The 21,106-nt window shown below is 47.0% G+C and overlaps 1 protein-coding gene across 2 annotated transcripts in view; it reads left to right on the top strand.

The window, feature by feature from the left end:
- LOC137423689 (proton-coupled amino acid transporter 1) overlaps window positions 1-21,106 on the top strand; it is a 168,232-nt gene that overhangs the window by 98,329 nt on the left and 48,797 nt on the right. For both annotated transcript variants that reach the window (XM_068111101.2, XM_068111102.2), the window contains exon 6: window positions 17,815-17,899. In XM_068111101.2, coding sequence (XP_067967202.2) covers window positions 17,815-17,899 — 85 coding nt within the window. The remainder of the gene's footprint in view (window positions 1-17,814; window positions 17,900-21,106) is intronic.

Raw genomic sequence — 21,106 nt, 5'->3', positions numbered from 1 at the left:
AAAATGCTCCCTAAAGCCACATTTATATTTGGCAAATATGAGGCTTCCAGAATGAACTCTAATCCTGGATCTTTCGATTCTATGTTCCAAAAAGTGTCCAATTTCGGCATTTGATCAATTAATTATTATTTTGCTAATAGGCAAAAAATGAATCATTCTTGCTCCGAAAACTTTTCAGACACAAGAAGCATCGACAGTTACTCATGTTGGTCTAGTGATCTAATCTGTTGAGGCCAATCGTCATTTGGGATCTGCAGCAATGAAGGCCTAATCGTTGTCTGAGGTACTGGTAAGCACTGGTACCCTTGATCTTGGTTTTTCCCTATGAACTAGTCTCCTATTTGAATATGGACAACGTCGTTTCCAGTGTCCCATATTTCCACATTTAAAACACCTGGCCTTGTCATTGCCTGTTCTTTCAGGGTTACCTATCCTACTTCCTTGTCAATTAGGTCTCTGATTTTCCCATGGATCATAAGAAAATTCTCTGTACTGTTCTTTTTGGGGAGACAAATGGGAACCAGATGGGACAACTGTCACTTTTATTCCTACATTCGATGGCAGTTGTGCATTTATCTCCTTCAATTTATCCTGTATCCTTTTTAGTTTAAGTTCTAGGTCCGTTATCCTTTCTTGCTGTTCCCATTTCCTGGATTCAACATCCCAATGATGGAATCCTAGCTAGTCTACCATTAGGTTCTGTCTCTTCCTGACTTTCAATTATTGTCCTAATCTCTCCAATCGACTTCGCTCAAATGTACCATCTCTTGGAAACTCCTTGGCATGTCCCTTTGTCCACAAATACCAATTCTCAACCTCCCTAATGGCCTCTACACCATAATGGTTGTACATACAATATGTACATGTACCTTTTCGTGGAATATCTGGTTCAACTTTTGTACCCTGACAGGCCCTATTTCCCATTTCGCCTGTGTGTGAATAACACTCAATACTCACTCAATGTACTAAGTAAACGACTAGGATCTGCACTTTGGACTACACCTGTACACGCTATCCACTATGTGTACTGTAAATAAAATCTATTGAGGTTTGTTGCACCTTGTACAGAGTAGCGTTGGATGCATTGTTGCCTAGCTTATTCCTATAAGCTCCACTCGTACTCTTCCAGGAAGGATCTCTCCACCTTTTCAATCGGTGATTGCATGTGATTTCCAGAGAGTCTCCCTCACCTGTGGCTTTCCACAACCCAATCTCACAGATCGGTATTGCAGATGCGCCAAATGGGTCAGTATCAAATGGGTCAGTCAGCAGGTATCCCGTTCTGTTGAGGGGGAATCACACAAAATGGAAACTACATATATAATATTGTTACAGACGCGGTTGTGGATGTTGGTTTACCGAGCGGTTTGGTATGACCGCGTCTGCACAGTTTACCCGATTATACTCGAACGTTGGCCGAGTCGCGCTACGCTAAATCAATTGAGGAAAGGACACAACGGCTGGGTTAAATGACACGACACCAGGGGTACAGTTCTCAAGACCTCCGGAGGAGGTTATAATATTTCGGAACGTTGAGATTACAAGGACAAGAGGGACAGCATAGGAAGGTAGGCACTTAATCACGGTCTTATAGTAACCCCGACAGACCACAGATAAACAGGACAAGACTGACTCACACCGGGATTGATGGCAAGGAAGGGCAGGTAGTCGGTGGACAGCACAAGGTGCACCTTGGCTCAGGGACAGGATAGCGCGGTCCAAAAGATGCAGGGAGGTATCGTCGCGCTGGAGGTGGCGTCTGGTTCTCTTCAAGCTGGGGGCGCATCTGACGTCACGTCCGGTAAGTGGCTGCGTATATCCGGCGGGGAGTGACACGCCCTCGGCTCGTTAGCTCCGCCCCAGATGGAATCGGCCCGCCGCTTCTTATTGGGTGCTGGGGGTTACCGGGCTCCGCCCTTGACGAGGGGCCGACAGTCAGCCCCTTCGTGGTAACCCCGCCGGAGCACTTGGGCAATGGCGGCTAACCAAGCCGGAGTGAGGACGCACACTCCCCGCGCGCTGTTGTTGTAGTTGTTGTTGTTGTTGTTTCATGGGGAAGATGGGAGGAGGTATGGGGAGGTCCTAAACTCACTACTGGTGCCATACAATCACATTCTGGTGCAACGAAGAGTCAGAATTAATGGAAACGAGTCCTTAACTGACATAGACTAAGAATAACTAGCAAGATGTCCTATAGTTGTCTACGTGAGATGCGGTGAACCTGGGCACGACATTTAATGGGGGAAAAAGGGGAAGGTCGGTTCTACAGAGTGTTGTTTACAGACAATGGGACTAGGGAATGGGGGATTGGGGATAGTTGGGGAGTATTGGGGAAATAGGGGAATATTTACAAGCGGATATGGAGGCCAAATCCCATATCCGCAACATTGCACCCTGCTCTACCCTCGGGGCGTCCCGACCCGATAAATTTTTACCTATTTTAGTGTGGCACTCAGATGTAGTTCCCTCTGCTATTAACTCTACCCTGAGTGCGACAGTTTTACAGATATTCACAAATTAGTAAATATGTCCCCCTGCGACGTTGCACCCTTCTCCTCACAGAAACACACCCACAGGATAACCGAATCGCGGAAAGAATTCGCAAACTAAACATACAGCCGGTAGGGAGCATTATTTACACAAGACTATGCTGATATTTACACTACGATCCAGGACCTGTTTTTGGAGGAACACATGCAGATGTTATGCATAGAGAGAGCACGCATGCCAGCATCGATACACCAACCCACGAGTGCTCTGTGGCCTTACGGCCTTTAATAATGTGCAGAGCACCCCATCCAAGCACCAAAAGCACCACCCCATAACACAGTCAGCACCATCCGGTGCAGTCACCATTGTTCATTAAAATAAAAACAACAACCCCTAACCCTGCAGGTGTCTCTTGCTCTTCGTGTGGTGCACTTGGCCTTCTTGCTTCTTTAAAAATAAAGAAAGGCGCCAACCGCGTCCATTTCCTATTTGTGGCCGTCAGGGGGCCAACTATTAGTGGTTCACCTGTATGGCATAGGTGCCACGTTGACCAACAGGTCCATCCACGGGTGGTGCTTGGCCGCAAAAGAACTGCGGTCCATTGTGGGTGGCCACCAAAATTGCGGTCCATATGGTGTATCGATCCCGGCAGCAAGCAGCGAAAGTGCAGGCCCACAACTGCGGAGCCAGCACCTCTCTCTCCTCTCTCTCTGCCCCAAAGCCAGATCCTCGGAGGTGGGAGACAAAAGAAGAAAACAAGTGAGTAAGGTGGTAAGGGCGCAAAAGTGCACGCAATGTAAGGTAATGCACACTGGGGGCACATGGGAACCAGGTGAGACAGGTACGTTCCTACCGTACGCCCCCCCCCCCCCACCAGGTAACCTACATGGCCCCTCCCTTACCCCTTACTGTATCCACAAAACACAACACTACCCATAAACATCTACTTTACAAATCAACAAACGTCCCTACTGTCTTCCCCGTTCCTCCCATAAACCAAATTCGTCTTCTCTCCCTCCTAACCAATCAAATTTGCCATTTTCAACTCTCATCAAAATTTGCCATCTCCAACTGAACATCAAAATTTGCCATTACCAATTCATCATCAGTCCCTCCTAAGGAGGGAGAGATGGAATCACCCCAATGTCTCATCCACGTCGTGATGCGTCTCACAAATCCAACAGCAATCCTTACTTCCTGCAACACAAAACAAAGAAAACACAGGTGTGGAGTCATCATCATCACCACAGGTAAGTGGCTGCGTATGGTGCGACAGGCTCATCAATCCTAACTATTTCCTAAATGACTTTAACAACTTTACATTACCCGGGGTCTTTCTCCTGCCAAACCATTGGCCCTCTTACACTATGGGTTCTAAAAACCAATTCCCATTGACCAAACTGTGGTGCTTTTCAATTTGGGGTCTCACTCCCCCGATTCATCTCCCGGTGCCCTCGCACAATTTCTGGGCCGCGACGTGTAGCTCTCCCAGCAGGTCTACCCACCTGCACACCTCCACCACTGCAGTTGCCACCGAGCTTACCTGCTCCTTACCCTAACCTAACTACCTGGGGAAGGCCCTCTGGCGCTCTCCCCACTCGGTGCCCTCTCTGGCACTGGGCTACCCGGGTCCGTCCTCCGGATCCTCGGGCCCCATCCACAACTCTACCGGCTCCCAGAGCCCACCTGCGGCCTCACCTGGCCGACATCCTCACAGTGGTGGAGTGCCCAACCAACTACACACACTAACAGGCTACACGCCCAGCCATTTCCACAACACTAATGCACCCATCCACAATACCATTCTGCAACCGCACCACAAATGCCAATATCCAACCACAATTTACCTATACCCTCTACCTAACACACTACCCGCCCCGGGTACTCGTGAAAGGGGTCCGCTCTTCCCCCATCCACACCTTCGCACCATGCACACCACTCCGTACCACTTACTCCAACTCTCTCCACACACCTGTACTTGCACACCTGTGCTCTCACTCTTGGTGCCGCCTGCACCCTGCTCTCCCCAAGCGCATTCGCGCTGATCCACAACACTCACTACTCACACACTGCTCCACACACCTGTCCAGTTGCACACCTGTGCAATCACACCTGTTCCATTCTCACACACACGGCATCATCTCGGCTAACTACTCCCTTCTGAAACTTGCGCTTCCCAGTCGTCCCTTTAAACTATTGTGCTCCCACATCATTATCATCTACACTAATCTACCTGCGTCCCCACTACAGGTATCAGTCACTAACTAACCTTAACGTTGCCTAATGTCATCTCTTCTAGATCCCTACACACAATATAACCTAACCCACCCGGGCTAGTTTTCACTGCCATACACCCCATAAGCTATTGCGCATTTGCCCCACATGGGAAGGGTGGCAGGGATGCCACCCTTACCCACCGGGCCCATCGCTCACTACCAATTTTGCACATCAATTTCAACAAATCAAAAATTTGCCAATCACTACTCATCATCTGCCAATCATTACTGCCAATCCTTTGCCAATCATCAAATTTTGTTTTTCTCTAATTTTGGGGCCAAAACACTATCCTCATCACCCGTCTACTCACTAATGCCTCTCGGTGCGCCAATTCCTGTCCAAAGCCCGGCTTCGTAAAGCCGAGCAATGAATGCGGGTTGTTCTGTGCCAGCGGCTGGATACGTCCCGCATTCGGTGCAGGGAAGGAGGTTTACCCGGGCCGAGATCCCACGCACCATCTCGGCACGGAGCCATCCCATGTCCCGATCTCGACCTGCCGGAATGCCTCAACAAAAAGTGGTCGCCATGACGACCCTTCCTATCCAGCTGCCCGCTCCGCCTAGTGGAGCACGGACGCGGCCGTTCAAAGCGAGGCCCGGCACGCACCGAGGGCCCGATTCGGCTAAAAGTCGACCTAACCGCTGCTCCGTTTAACGTCGATGCTTCGCCTGCATGCTTACACCTCGCAGCCCGTTCCTTGCTCACACATCCAGCCGTTCCCATGCTCCTCGTACCTTTCCTTACACACCCAGGTACCCTCATTCCACTCACAGCCTTGGTCACACACCTGACCACCGAACACTTTGGCACACATTCGTTGGTCGCACACCTCACCAACACACCTCTTCGCGCCCCCTCCTCGGTCACCTCCTCTGTGACAATCACAGGTGTGCCCTCACTCGCACACCCAACCACGTGCCTCACTACCAATTCCAGCGTGCATTCCCACACACGCTCTACCATTCCAGGTGTGCTTCCTTTCTCACCTGTCACAACCAACTCACGCTCCGTGTCACTTCGTACTACTCTCACCTCCACTCTTGACAGCGCACTCTTTCCCCATGCACCTGTCCGTCACACACCTTTCTCACGCACACTCTTGCGCACACTCTCCCATCACACCCTCTGTAACACTCACCACAGGTGTACACTCTTCCTTACTTTTGACAGCGCACTCTTTCCCCATGCACCTGTCCGTCACACACCTTTCTCGCGCACACTCTTGTGCACACTCTCCCATCACACCCTCTGTAACACTCACCACAGGTGTACACTCTTCCTTACTTTTGACAGCGCACTCTTTCCCCATGCACCTGTCCGTCACACACCTTTCTCGCGCACACTCCTGCGCACACTCTCCCGTCACACCCTCTGTAACACTTACCACACTGCGCTTCCATGTGCTCCCTCGCACACGCGCTACGACCGACTCACTCTCGCCAGCACCCTCACTCCTTGGCACGCACTTTTTCCTCACACACCCCAGAGTCGGACTTTCTCGCACACCTCCTTTTTCGCACACCAGACCTGTCGCACACTTCACCAACGGCCTCTCACGAACACCCGGGTCCATCTCGACCCCCAAGCTTCTTAAATCCCCTGGCGCATCATACGCACGACCATATTGGTCACCACTTACACCGGGTCCTCTTCCTCTTCGCTTCTCCTCCATCACCTGCGAATCCCTCATCCGGTTAATGAGCACATCATCACGATCCAAACACAGACTTTGGACCAATTCTTTTACCTCCTCTTTTATCTCTTTCTTATCCTCTCTCCGTCGCTTCTTAATTTCGCTCACCCCTTCTTCCACTTCTTCTAATTTCTGCTTCACCTCTTTTATTTCCCGGTACGTCTCCTCAAGCTCATCCTCTAAGGCGACCTTGACCGTTTCCATGTGCGTCCTCACCTGCCGGTCCTTCGTCTCCATTACCTCTATCACCTCGTCCAACCTCGTTGTCAGTCCCTCACGTACCATCTGACATTCCCTCTTCGTCGCTATCAAGTCGTCTTTTAGTTCTTTCTGTGTCGCTTTTAACCCTCCTAATACCGCAGTGTTCCTTTGAACCTGCTCCGTTAGTCCTTTTTGTCCCTCCGTCAGCTGTTCCACCTCCTGCGTCAGGTCCTCTATGCCCCCTTGTAACTTTACAGTCCCCTTTCTCACCTCCTTCTCCATGTGCTCCTTACAGTGCCTCACCTCCTCGCGCACTCCTCCGACCTCCTCACTCACTCCTCTTCTGATCTCCTCCCCCATCACTTGCATCTCCTGCCCAGATGCCACCCTCATCTGCTCCATTTCCTTCCTGTGAGCATCCAGTTTGGTTTCTACCCCCATTCTGACCCCCTCTATCTGCTGCCCCATTTGTTTAACTTCCCTTTCCGCTTGGTCCCTCATGTCCCTCAATTTGCCTTCCATCCTGTTTTCTAACCCCTCTAACCCCTTCTTAATCCCTTCCATTTGATTCTCTTGAGCGGCCATTCTGTTTTCTACCCCCATTAACCCATTTTTCACCTCTTTTATCCCGTTGTCTAACCCCTCACCGGTACCCCTCGCTTCGTCCCTCATTACCCCCATTTGGTTTCCCATTACCCCCATTTGGCCCTCTAATCGCTCACTATCAGCCCTCATTTCGTCCCTCATTACCCCCATACTGTTTTTCATTTCTTCATTATTCTTGTCCATAAGGGCCTTCATTTGCATAAGAAAAAGGTTCAAATCCACCGGTGGCGCTACCACGGTCGCGGGCGTGGGCGCCGTGGCCATGTGCGAGGCGCCATTTCGCGCGCCCGCTACCTCGTGCGTGACGACGCTATTTTGCGAATCTGCTACCCTCACTGCTTCGCTCTCCTCTTGTCCCTCAATTTGGTCCTGGATCGACCCTGCCTCACTCTCTTCTACCGGAACCCAGCCGTCTTGGTCTGCCATAGCGCGACTTTCAAAATTCGGGTTTTTTTTTTTTTTTGTAAAACACAATCAAATTTCGCTGTTATAATTTCGAGCGCGTGAAACGCGCTCCGGATCGAATCCCACTTCCCGACACCAAATGTTACTCTAATAGTACAATTGGTGTTCCAAAATTTGGGCTAAATGAATTTAGTCCCAGGTCCGAATCCAATTCCTCGACACCAAATGTTACAGACGCGGTTGTGGATGTTGGTTTACCGAGCGGTTTGGTATGACCGCGTCTGCACAGTTTACCCGATTATACTCGAACGTTGGCCGAGTCGCGCTACGCTAAATCAATTGAGGAAAGGACACAACGGCTGGGTTAAATGACACGACACCAGGGGTACAGTTCTCAAGACCTCCGGAGGAGGTTATAATATTTCGGAACGTTGAGATTACAAGGACAAGAGGGACAGCATAGGAAGGTAGGCACTTAATCACGGTCTTATAGTAACCCCGACAGACCACAGATAAACAGGACAAGACTGACTCACACCGGGATTGATGGCAAGGAAGGGCAGGTAGTCGGTGGACAGCACAAGGTGCACCTTGGCTCAGGGACAGGATAGCGCGGTCCAAAAGATGCAGGGAGGTATCGTCGCGCTGGAGGTGGCGTCTGGTTCTCTTCAAGCTGGGGGCGCATCTGACGTCACGTCCGGTAAGTGGCTGCGTATATCCGGCGGGGAGTGACACGCCCTCGGCTCGTTAGCTCCGCCCCAGATGGAATCGGCCCGCCGCTTCTTATTGGGTGCTGGGGGTTACCGGGCTCCGCCCTTGACGAGGGGCCGACAGTCAGCCCCTTCGTGGTAACCCCGCCGGAGCACTTGGGCAATGGCGGCTAACCAAGCCGGAGTGAGGACGCACACTCCCCGCGCGCTGTTGTTGTAGTTGTTGTTGTTGATGTTGTTTCATGGGGAAGATGGGAGGAGGTATGGGGAGGTCCTAAACTCACTACTGGTGCCATACAATCACATTCTGGTGCAACGAAGAGTCAGAATTAATGAAAACGAGTCCTTAACTGACATAGACTAAGAATAACTAGCAAGATGTCCTATAGTTGTCTACGTGAGATGCGGTGAACCTGGGCACGACATTTAATGGGGGAAAAAGGGGAAGGTCGGTTCTACAGAGTGTTGTTTACAGACAATGGGACTAGGGAATGGGGGATTGGGGATAGTTGGGGAGTATTGGGGAAATAGGGGAATATTTACAAGCGGATATGGAGGCCAAATCCCATATTGTTGCGGATTCGGGGGTCGGCTCTCCCCTTATCAAGGGGGAGGGTTAATCCCCTTGTCCTTTAAGCTGGCCGTCCTGAGTCCTTTAGAAGTTATGACGTCACTTCCGGTCGGTGGTAAGTAGGGTTGTAAGCCTAATTAGTCTTAGTACCTAAGTACTACCACCGGCCGTAAAGCAAGGAGATAACTCCCACCCGAGCCGCAGCGTTAATGGACACGCCGAGCGAAGCGAGCCGCGACTCGGGCCGTTAACAAGAACTAAACCCGATTCTGAGCGGTTTCCAAATCGTGCCACAGGTACTCAATTGAGAAAAGACGAAAACGATCGAATAAGAGGAAACCAGAGTAAGGGAAGAACAAAGAGTGGGTTTATTAATTATTTACAAGCAAAAGAAGAGGAAACGATAGGAATATACAGGAGAAAGAAGAAGAAGCAGGACACAGGGCAGGCTTACCTATACAGTCTTAACTTAACGACCCCAGGACAAACAGACACACTCACACGGTATGGTAGCTGGTAGGGGAGGAAGGTCCAAGCAGATGCCCAGGCTCCTCGTCCGGTCCCGACTCGTGCCGTGGTGGTGATGGAAGCGGGCCGGCAGCGCGTCATTGTCGTTGACCGCGAGCGGACCTTACAGATATCGGGGGAACTGGGATGCGCGTACGTAATACGTGTTTCGTGCCAACGCTCTCTCTCTCCCGGTCAATGTTCTTATCAAAGGCAGTTCGTATCAAAGAGCAGTTCGTATCAAAGGCAGTTCATATCAAACGAGCTCCCTCACGCAGTTCCTCAAGTCCGTGGTAATCGAGCTCTCTCCGCGCAGTCTCATACAATAAGCAGTCCGTGGCATAGTCCTTCAAAGGGCTTGGCGCGTGCGCTTATATAATGCGCTCAAAGATCAATGCGCGCTTCATCAAACCACGCCCGCCAGTGAGCTCACCTCAGCCCTGGTTGGTTGGCGAGGGCTCACCGGCTCCGCCCTTGATGGTGAGTTGACGTGGCCACACCTCGTTCTTGTGTCCCGCCCCCTTTTTCCTCGGCCTGAGACCGCATGTTCAATGGCGTTTGGAGCGAGCGCTAAGGCAACGAAGGCTCAATGCAGTGAACGCTGCTAATCAAACCACGTGACAATTTGGGGAGAGACAAGCCCCGACTGTAGGGGCGCATTATGGCGTAGCTTGGAGAGAGCTGCTGCAAAAATGAACGAAAGGGCCTATTCTTATTTAATTGATGCAATGTAGATTCAACTATTGGGAACACGGTCTTATCTGACACATAATAAGGAAATAACTAAAGTTCCTATGGTGGCCTACGTGTTGCATATGGACTAACTAAGGGTGCAACCTTTAACCTTTTAAATGATGGAATATTTACAAGAATTATTTACAAGTGAGGGTTCTAAAACCACAACAATATCTATATATGGACCCTTCTTACTTCCCAACTCACCACCTTGCTCATTTTCCAAGGTTTCTTCACATTGATGATATCTCACAAACATGTCAAAGCTTCTTTCTTGAGAACTCACTTACACATCAATCAATCAATTTATCAATATTCATCAATAAATCAAATTAATCATTTAGATGACTCCATGCATAAGCCCTTTCCCCAATGTTGTCAGAATAGCTTTATCTGTTGACTGAGATCTATGATCATTGGTCGTCACCTCTGACCCATACCTCATGTCAATTGACGAATCACTGTTCTGTCCTTGGGTCATATCTGACATATCTTTCAATTTTGCCTGGCCATTACATCACAAAATTCGACTTTTGCAACCACTGAAGGCAACTGATCCTTCATTCGTGAGACAGTCAGCCAAAATTGATCAGACAGATATGAAACAGTTCATTGGGGGAAAAATGTCTTAATTTTAATGGTACCCAAACCTCTTGACAATTAAAATTTTGTACAAAAAACCATCTTGAAATGTTCCACCAACGAATGATAATCAATTCATAATATCAATTTTGATCCAATTATGCTCAAATTATTTTGAAACTCTATTGAACTCTATTGCTTATAATGCACAACTAATCCTATAGGGCTTGAAACTGTTCTCTAAGCCCGTGCAACCATTTTACACCGGAAAACCTCGTGATATCATTCGTACCTTTCAATCATAGTAATCATCATGACTTTATAATCATAATCATTATCACAAACAAGAAAAACAAACATTTCCTGTATAAACATTTTGCATTTGTCATCACATACATGTTTTCAAAATCATTGTATAACCAAAAGAAAGAAAAAATGGATAAAAGGAGAAAAAGAAAGAGTGAAAATAAGACTGAGAAAGGAAAACGAGAAAAAAAAGAAAGGACCCAGACAGGACAGGACAGGACAGGACCCAATAAGAAGCTTCAATAAGGGTTGACGGGGAGGGAGGGGGGCAGGAGCTGGTGGGAGGGAGGGGGGGGGAGGGGAGGGCAGGACAGGTAATACAGGTAGATTGGGAGGAGAAAGGTATGGTAGGGGAGGAGGGAAAAGTGAAGCAAAGAGATAGGGCGGAGAGATAGGGAGGAGTGGAGGGATGAATGGAGGAGGGATGGGAGGAATGGGAGGAGTGACGCAGGGGAAGAAAAGGGATCAAGCATGGGGATTGGATAGGAAAGAGAAGTGATTTATGGGTAAAAGCAGACAAGACATAATAACGAAGAAGAAGAAGAAAAAAAATGAGAGAAAATAAACAACAACAACAACAACACTGGCGATTATTTGCTTCATGGAAGCATTTGCTACCTGGAAACTTTCAAAACACATACATCCTGACCCCAAAGAGCCACAATGGATGGTCATAGTTTTCCCCCTTCTCCATAGGAGTGAGTCCACTGACAAAATATTACTCCTGTCAGGTAAGTATCCACTGAGCTTTTAGGGCCCGCTCGAAGGCCTGCCTTTTTTACGATGAAAAAAGGTAAAAAACTAAACATTTGAACAGCCTTGGACGTGCACCTTGACCCCATGGCCAAGGCACAACGTCAACAAGGCTGTCCCGATAACATTACACATGCGCCTCAACCCCAAGGCTGAAGCACATGGTCATTCAAACACATGCATCATGACCCCGAAGGGCCACAATGCATGGTCATACAATAGGACCACTCCTCTCAATAGGAGTAAGACCCCATGATCAACTGACAAGGTATTACTCCTGCCAGGTAAACCTCCGTTGAGCTTTTAGGGCCCGCTCGAAGGCCTGCCTTTTTTACGATGAAAAAAGGTAAAAAGTCAAACATTTGAACAGCCCTGGACGTGCACCTTGACCCCATGGCCAAGGCACAACGTCAACAAGGCTGTCCCAATAACATTACACATGCGCCTCAACCCCAAGGCTGAATGAAGCACATGGTCATTCAAACACATGCATCATGACCCCAAAGGGCCACAATGCATGGTCATACAATAGGACCACTCCTCTCAATAGGAGTAAGACCCCATGATCCACTGACAAGGTATTACTCCTGCCAGGTAAACCTCCGTTGAGCTTTTAGGGCCCGCTCGAAGGCCTGCCTTTTTTACGATGAAAAAAGGTAAAAAGTCAAACATTTGAACAGCCTCGGACGTGCACCTTGACCCCATGGCCAAGGCACAACGTCAACAAGGCTGTCCCAATAACATGACACATGCACCTCAACCCCAAGGCTGAAGCACATGGTCATTCAAACGCATGCATCATGCCCCCGAAGGGCCACAATGCATGGTCATACAGTTGGGACCACTCCTCTCAATAGGAGTAAGACTCCTTGATCCACTGACAGGGAATTTACTCCTGTCAGGTAAACCTCCGTTGAGCTTTTAGGGCCCGCTCGAAGGCCTGCCTTTTTTACGATAAAAAAAGGTAAAAAGTCAAACATTTTAACAGCCTTGGACATGCACCTTGACCCCATGGCCAAGGCACAACGTCAACAAGGCTGTCCCAATAACATTACACATGTGCCTCAACCCCAAGGCTGAAGCACATGGTCATTCAAACACATGCATCATGACCCCGAAGGGCCACAATGCATGGTCATACAATAGGACCACTCCTCTCAATAGGAGTAAGACCCCATGATCCACTGACAAGGTATTACTCCTGTCAGGTAAACCTCCATTGCCATCTAAGATAGAGCCTAGAGGCCTCCGTAGGTTTGAGCACTATCTGAAAACACCTCAGCTTTTCCCTTGCTCAAACCGCATGACATTAGTGGTTATTAAAGAGGTGCGACTTAAATCAATACACATGTAATAGAAAACATTAAATTATATCTCAAAAAGTCATCTCGTAATGAATGTGAAATGAATGAATTCAAAATAATGAATGTTTACTTTAATTAACGGTAAAATCCACACTAATTGACAAGCATATTAAAACGTGATGACGTCAAACGCATGAATGTACTGTACTTCCGGATATTTACCACGACACTGTTTTTACGTTTTCCTTCATAATAAAAAAATTTGAACCGTGTCAAAATGTTCACACAGTGAAGACCCTTTTATCATCCCCATTGACGATTTTACGACCAAAATTTTGTGTTTGCTCGGCACGATCGCCCAATACTAAACCAGCCGTGATTTGACAATACACGCAAACTGGCGTGCCTAGTTCACAGTTCCCAACCTCCCGTCACTCGATACAGTTAAGATGAGATGATGATGAGAGATGATGGGGAGGTGTGAGAAGGGTGAGGGAGGTAAAATGGTAAGGGCGGAGGGGTAGGAATTGGGGGTGGAGGCGTGGTGGTGGGGTGTGGTCAGGGTGTCCGGTGATAAAAGTTGGGATAGGGTGGGGGTGGAGAGGCGCGGAGATCAGGATGTTGTCAGGGTGGAGGCGTGGTGGTGGGGGAGGAGCAGAGGTCACCGCGGTCACACATAGAGGCAGGGGGGGAGTGTTTGCCAATCTCCATACAACACACCAGGCTGGGACAAGGAAAGAGGGAGAGATGGGGAGAGAGAAAAGTGGGAGGGAGGGAGAGAGGCCGAGAGAAAGAGGGGAGAGAGGGACAGAAAAGGACAGAGTTTGCATTGAAAAAACCATTTCCGATCCCGTACGTAATATATGAACTGCGAAACAGACAATTTTCTCGGATCGTTCAATACTCCGTCATGGTTGACAAACACCGTCTAGATTTTTCACACAAATAATGTCAACAGTAGACGCAACGCGAACAACACATACACCTTACAGCCTAAACGGATCGTTCAAAAATGTTCACAATCCTTTCCTAAAACCAACCCACAGTGTTATCCAAACAAAAATGTGCCATGTGGTAAAAAAATCAATCAATATTTCCCAAACAAAAATAATTGGATACCCACGGGATTCAAACTCAACGAAAAAATTATTGTACATCCGCATTTACTGACTGTGCCATCTCAAAGCTGGGAAACTAAAAAAAATCTATATCTATGTAGGTGTCGCGCATTTCATGTACATTGAACGGGAATTTGAACGATCGTGCAAAACTCGAGTGTACTATGTCCGTGTACATGTACGTATGCTCAGTGTTCACCCACGGTTTGACTCGCGAAGCGGTGACTGAGCATATCGGTACATATCGGTCCCTGTGTGCGTGCGTGCCTTACATGACTTTCAAAAAATGGATTCATGGTGCACACACAAATCCATTCCTTTCCAGTGCATCGTAAGACTTTAATTTGTAAGCAAAATCCAACCAACCATTCTAGAAATTTACATGTTTTGTGTTCGTGCTCGCACGCGTATCAATCGTGCGAGACCCATGGCAATCACGCACGGTTTGACTCGCACCGCCCTACTCCCCGTTCCTCCGCAAACGTGCGCAAAATGCAGACGCGCGTCAAAACAGCCCACGGGTCAGATCAACCCGCGCACATCCACAGCGCATGCCTATCGCATGTAATTGCTTTAACCCAGCGCACTGATTTACACAAGTGCATTAGTATACATATTTACAGAAAATCGTAAGAAACTCGAATATTCGTTTAAAAAATCGCAAATAAATCGCTGTTTATCGCTATTTATCGCAATAAATCACTATGGATGTACCATCCTTCCCTGTTCGTTCCTTCTGCTTTACTGAATCGAAATAAGGGATTTCAACCATAAACAGCGCATTTAAATACACATATAATGGGAAATCAATGCAATTGCGAATCGGCAAAAAAAAAAGGTACCAGCAGATATCTCAGGACGTTACCTCAAACAACGTAGTTCAATTCATATGCACAAATATACACGTAAGGTCGACCCTATTTACATACTACCATTTTTTTTTTGTGGATCTTCATAGGTACACAGCACCGTTACTAAGAGACCAAAATGGTCAGATAGTGGATCTTGTGACTAGCCCCATGGCACCATTACAAAAATGTTCCTCCCCCCGGGCTTTCTACAGACCTTAAGTGGAGTTGCCCACCAGGTATGCCTTGTGGAATCGCCCACCGACCACATTTATAATACCTTAAACAATTGAGCAGGTTCTTGCATCGTACTGTAAAGATCAACAAGAGACACACGCTTACCTTGTACACCTGGGATGGTTCTCCTGCCAATCTCCTGCAGCCGATCCCGGTACGGATGCCACCAATTGATAGGGAACTTTTATTTGAACCCTTAAAAGAGATTTCTCAAGACGAGGCTCAGACTCAGAGGCAACAAGAGACTCGTTCTATTCAAGTCAAGATTTATTCCGAATTTCGGAGAGAACTTCTTACACAAAATATAACCAAGATATGACGCATCGTTTGGTTGAAGACTTCTCTCTCTCTCTCCCTCTCTCTCTCTCTCTCTCTCTCTCTTTCTCTTTCTCTTTCTCTCTCTTTCTCTCTCTCTCTCTCTCTCTCTCTCTCTCTCTCTCTCTCTCTCTCTCTCTCTCTCTCTCTCTCTCTCTCTCTCTCTCTCTCTCTCTTTCTCTTTCTCTTTCTCTTTCTCTTTCTCTTTCTCTCTCTTTCTCTCTCTTTCTCTCTCTTTCTCTCTGTCTCTTCTCTCGCAGCCTCGGAGCTTTCTCTTAAATAGACCTCTGCTGCTTTGATGTTGGTCGATTGAAATTCAGAGGTCAACACAGGGCTTGGTGGACTCCAGACATTGTGGCACCAAAGTCCATCTGGTTTCCATCATGAAACGACTAAGAAGTATACCATAGATGACTATCGCATACAGAGGAGAAGAAACCATTGTCCTACCCCCTACAGGTCAACCCACTTTGACTTGCCCAATCTCTCTAATTGACGAATGCATTCAACCCCCGGGCTGAGTCAACACTCTGCGCTTGGGCTTTCCATTTAAGGGCAAAGGCTATTTACAGATGGTCGCTTATCATCCTGGTCCCATTTTCACTGCTTTTCTCAGACTGCACAGTATGAAAGCACATTCTATCTTTGCTACAATTGTAACGGTTGGCAATAACTTGCCTCCCTGTATCTTTACAATTCCACAATGGCATTAACTTTACAAACGACAAATATGTCAAATCATGTTTCATTACAATGGCACTCGGTATAATGAATACCTGTGTCAGACCGACCCTTTTTTAAATACATGGTCTCGGCTTATGGAAGAGCTAGGATACAGAACAGATCACGACACAACATAACAAAGGGAACAGCAGGAGACAGGGGAAACTCCGATAGCAGGGCAGCAGGAGAAGGTGTGCAGGTAACGATGATGGTTAGGGAGAACGCAAGAGGTGGGCAAGATGGATACATATGCAAATTTTTGAGAGGAGTGAGGTGGTTTAACGGGTGTAGAAAGGATCATGGCTTTGGGTGGGGGTGCCATCTCATGACCTGAGATGATGGTGAACAGCAAATAGCTGTCTTGAAGACCGGGAGAAAAGAATGAGATCAAAGAGAGTGTTGAAGGCGGTTCAACAGGCGGGAAAAGAGAGGAATAAATGAGTGAGGTGAGCAGTGGTTGTGGATATAGCCAGTTTAACTCGGAGGGGGTTCCTGGTTCACCACGTGCGTCCTGTAGATACTTGGAGGGACAGAGCACGTCAAGGGTATAGGGTGCAAGACCATAAATGAGGCAGAAGAAGACAGAGACCAGCGATCTGTCGGCGATGGCGAAGTGATAGGTCTATAGACTTAGCTTCATCGTGAGAGATTCCTTTTGATCTTGAAGGCCTTGGTTTAAACAGCGTCAAGCTGATCAAGATGTGAAGCAGGGGAGCCAGCCCAGAGGGGAGAGCAGTACTCCATCAAGCTGTGGATGGAAGCATTGTAGGTGTATAGAAGCTCAGGTGTTTCAAACAGGACTCAGGTCATAATCCATCCGCAACGTTTTGAAATATCAAGCTGTGTATTGTTTTTGACTCTATCTCTGAATTGGGAAGAATCACTTTTAAAAATAAATAAATAATTCGGACCCAAATTTAACAAATTTGTCCTTGTTACACACCCAACCTGTCCATCAAGTTTCGCCCGAATCCGTCCATAACTTTTTGAGATATTATGCTCACAGACAAACAAACAGACAAACAGGAGTGAATGCATAACTTCCGTCCACCTTCGGTGGCGGTGGTAATGAAATAGCTGCGTAACTGTCCCAAATATTCCTATACAGGTGGCATCAAGGCACTACCACGTAGCATTGATGGAACAAGCATGTATGTGTAACGGGAGAACATTTTGTGAAGTAGGTGAAAGGTTTCATCAACTCCGTTATACTTTTAGATTTTTCTCGAATTGGAACTCCATGTCAACTTTGAACCAGCGTTTTAATCAAAATTGATAACAAAGGTTTGATGATCGCATTTCAAAATGCAAATGCTTGTGTTGTCACAACTTGGTGATAAAGCAATGTTTGTATGATTAGTAACATAACTGAACTCGTGAACATGTTGAGCCGTCTCTTATGTTCCTATCTCTATTTTTTTTTAATCCCGTAGGCACTTCATCAGCTTCTTGCTCATCTTCACCCAGCTAGGATTCTGCAGCGCATACTTTGTCTTCATTGCAGACAACCTTAAGCAGGTAATGAATGTTTTATTGATTTTTGGGGGGAAGGGCCTGCACAAAGTCACGATACCATCCTGAAAGCTGAACATATATGGTTGTATGTGGCGGGACTGAAATAGTACCTGCATTTCAGGTTAGTTTGTGATTATAATGATTGTGATTTTATTTATTTATGTTCACTTCATTATAACGAAGGAACAACAACAAACAACATGCATTTTTAAGGCCATTTTCCCTGCTAGAGTGGGGGTTAGCCTTGCGGTCCCCATGACAATCCCCCCCACCCTGCCCTATCCTCTGCATCTCTCCTTGTTAACCCCCTTGCCCGCATCTCCTCTTCCACCATCCCCATCCAAGTCCCCCTCGGTCCCCCCCACCCTCCACACCCACTTCCATCACTCTTCTCAACCAGTCACTTTCATCCTTCCTCAACACACAACCAAACCATCCCAACCTGCCCCCCTCCACAGCATCAATCACAGGCTCCACCCCCACCATCTTTCGCAATTCACCACCTGTCCTCCTCTCTCTCAACGACACCCCGCACATCCATCGAACCACTCGCACCCCCACCCCCTCCAACCCTCGCCGCCGCTCCACGCTCACCACCCATGTCTCGCTCCCACAAACCACAACACTTCTCACACATGCAGCATACACCCTTCCCTTCAGCCTCAACGACACCCCCCTCCTCATCAGCACGCCACTCAGCTCCCGAAACTTCTTCCATGCACATCTCACTCCATTATAACGAAGGAACAATAATGGTATATCATGTATTACAGCTATTAACAGCTTCTCATCAACAGATTGCTCTTCACATTGTAGAAATATCACGCATCACCGACGGCTTGCCTCACCTTCTGTTTCTCACCTCACCTACTTGCCTGCTATCCTCAATATCTGAACCTCATGTCCATTCATGGCTCTTCTTCCAAGTGACAGGACAGTGTCTTCAGAAAGTATTCAAACCCATTTGACTTTTTCACGTTTTGTTGTGTTACAGCCTGAATTGAAAATGGATTAAATTGAGATTTTTTTTTCTCACTGATCTACACAATACTCCAAAATGTCAAAGTAGACTTTTTTTTTTAAATCTTTTACAAAATAATTAAAAATGAAAAGCTGAAATGTCTTGAGTCAATTAGTATTCAACCCCTTTGCTATGACACACCAAATTAAGCTCAGGTGCATCCAATATCCTTTGATCATCCTTGTGATATCTCCACAACTTGATTGGAGTCCACCTATGGCTAATTCAATTTATTGGACATGGTTTATAAAGAAACACACCTTTCTATACGAGGTCCCACAGTTGACGGTGCATGTCAGAGCAGAAACTCTACCATGAGGTCCAAGGAACTGTCTGTAAAACTCTGAGATAGAATTGTGAGGAGGTATAGATCTGGGGAAGGGTATAAAACAATTTCTAGAGTGTTGAAAGTTCCCAAGAGCACCGTGAGCTCCATCATTAGGAAATGGAAAGAATATGGAACTACACAGACTTTTCCTAGAGCTGGTCATCCGACCAAACTGAGCAACTGGACAAGAAGGACCTTGGTCAGGGAGGTGACCAAGAACCCAATGAGCACTCTGACAGAACGGCAGAGTTCCTTGGCTGAGATGGGAGAACCTGCCAGAAGGTCAACAGTCTCTGCAGTCCTTTACAAATGTAGGCTTTATGGGAGAGTGGTCAGATGGAAGCCACTCCTGAGAAAAAGGCACATCGCAGTACGACTGTAGTTTGCAAAAAGGCACATTAAAGACTGAGAGCATGAGGCAAAACATTATGTGGTCGGATGAGACAAAAAATTGAATTATTTGGTCTGAATGCAAAGCGCTACATCTGGCGGAAACCGAGCACAGTTCATCACCCATCTACCACCATCCCAACTGTGAAGCATGGTTGTGTCAGCATCATGCTATAGTAATGCTTTTCAGCAGCAGGGACTGGGAGACTTGTGAGGTTAGAGAGAACAATGAATGGAGCCCAATACAGGGAAATCCTTGAGGAAAACCTGCTTTGGAGTGCAAAAGACCTTGGACAAAAAATAAAAAGCAGATTTTTTTTACTTCCTCAAAAACTCTGAGACTATTCTCCCTTTCTTCACTTTTTTATCAATGCAGCTCTTTCAATTATGGCCTGGCCTTGATGAGGACTATATAGTCTGCTACTGGAACCTTCGACATAAAAAAAGACTGCGCCGAAGATTTATGTTCCAACATGAATTATTTGGTCTGAATGCAAAGCGCTACATCTGGCGGAAACCGAGCCTGTAAATATCCCCATGTTCCCCTGTAAAACAGAACAATGATGCCAAGCATACAGCCAAAGCAACACTGGAATGGTTTCAGAACAAGAATGTAAAAGTCCTTGAGTGGTCAAGCTAAAGCCCAGACTTTAATCCCATTGAAAATTTGTAGAAAGACTTGAAGAGTGCTGTTCACCAACGCTCCCCATCCAACTTGACAGAGCTTCAGCAAATCTGCAAGGAAGAATGGGAGAAACTCCCCAAATCCAGATGTGCGAAGCTGATACAGACATACCCAAGAAGACTCGAAGATGTAATCGATGTCAAAGGTGCTTTCACGAAGTATTGACTCAGGGGGCTGAATACTTATGTAAATTAGATATTTCTGTGTTTCATTTATAATTATATCGTAAAATTTTGTAAAAGATAAATTCCACTTTGACATTATGGGGTATTATCTGTAGATCAGTGAGAAAAATACCTCAATTTAATCCATCTTAGATTTAGGCTGTAACAGAACAACATGTGGAACAAGTCAAGGGGTGTGAATATTTTCTGAAGGTATACTGTATGTTCTTTGTCTCCTAATCATGCTCACTCAAATCCCTCTCTTCACATTTCCTCAAACCTCCTGTTCATTCTAACTTTGTGCACTGACGGCGGCAGACGTCTTCCTTCTACGAATATATGTGCAATATTCCTGATCGATGGACAGTCTGTCTAACAAAAATGTTTTCTATAGTCTTGCCTCCCACCTGAGTACTCTATTCCTCCTTGAAAAGCCTCACTTGTTCTGATCGATCATTGCATTCTTTGTCACAGTTCATGTAACATTCTTAACTCGCCCTAATCTCGTGAATTGCCTCCGGTTTAATTTTTACTCAGGGGCAGTTTTAAGAACTGTACCAAATCCCATGCACCACAAGTCTCTCTGATCTGTAGGAAATGTAAAGATGATCCCTGCAGTAAA

This window comes from Myxine glutinosa, chromosome 3 (genome assembly GCF_964187855.1).
Source record: "Myxine glutinosa chromosome 3, kmMyxGlut1.1, whole genome shotgun sequence".
Taxonomy (NCBI): Eukaryota; Metazoa; Chordata; class Myxini; order Myxiniformes; family Myxinidae; genus Myxine; species Myxine glutinosa.
Note: the sequence above shows the minus strand (reverse complement) of the source record. Positions and strands in the feature narration are given on the sequence as shown.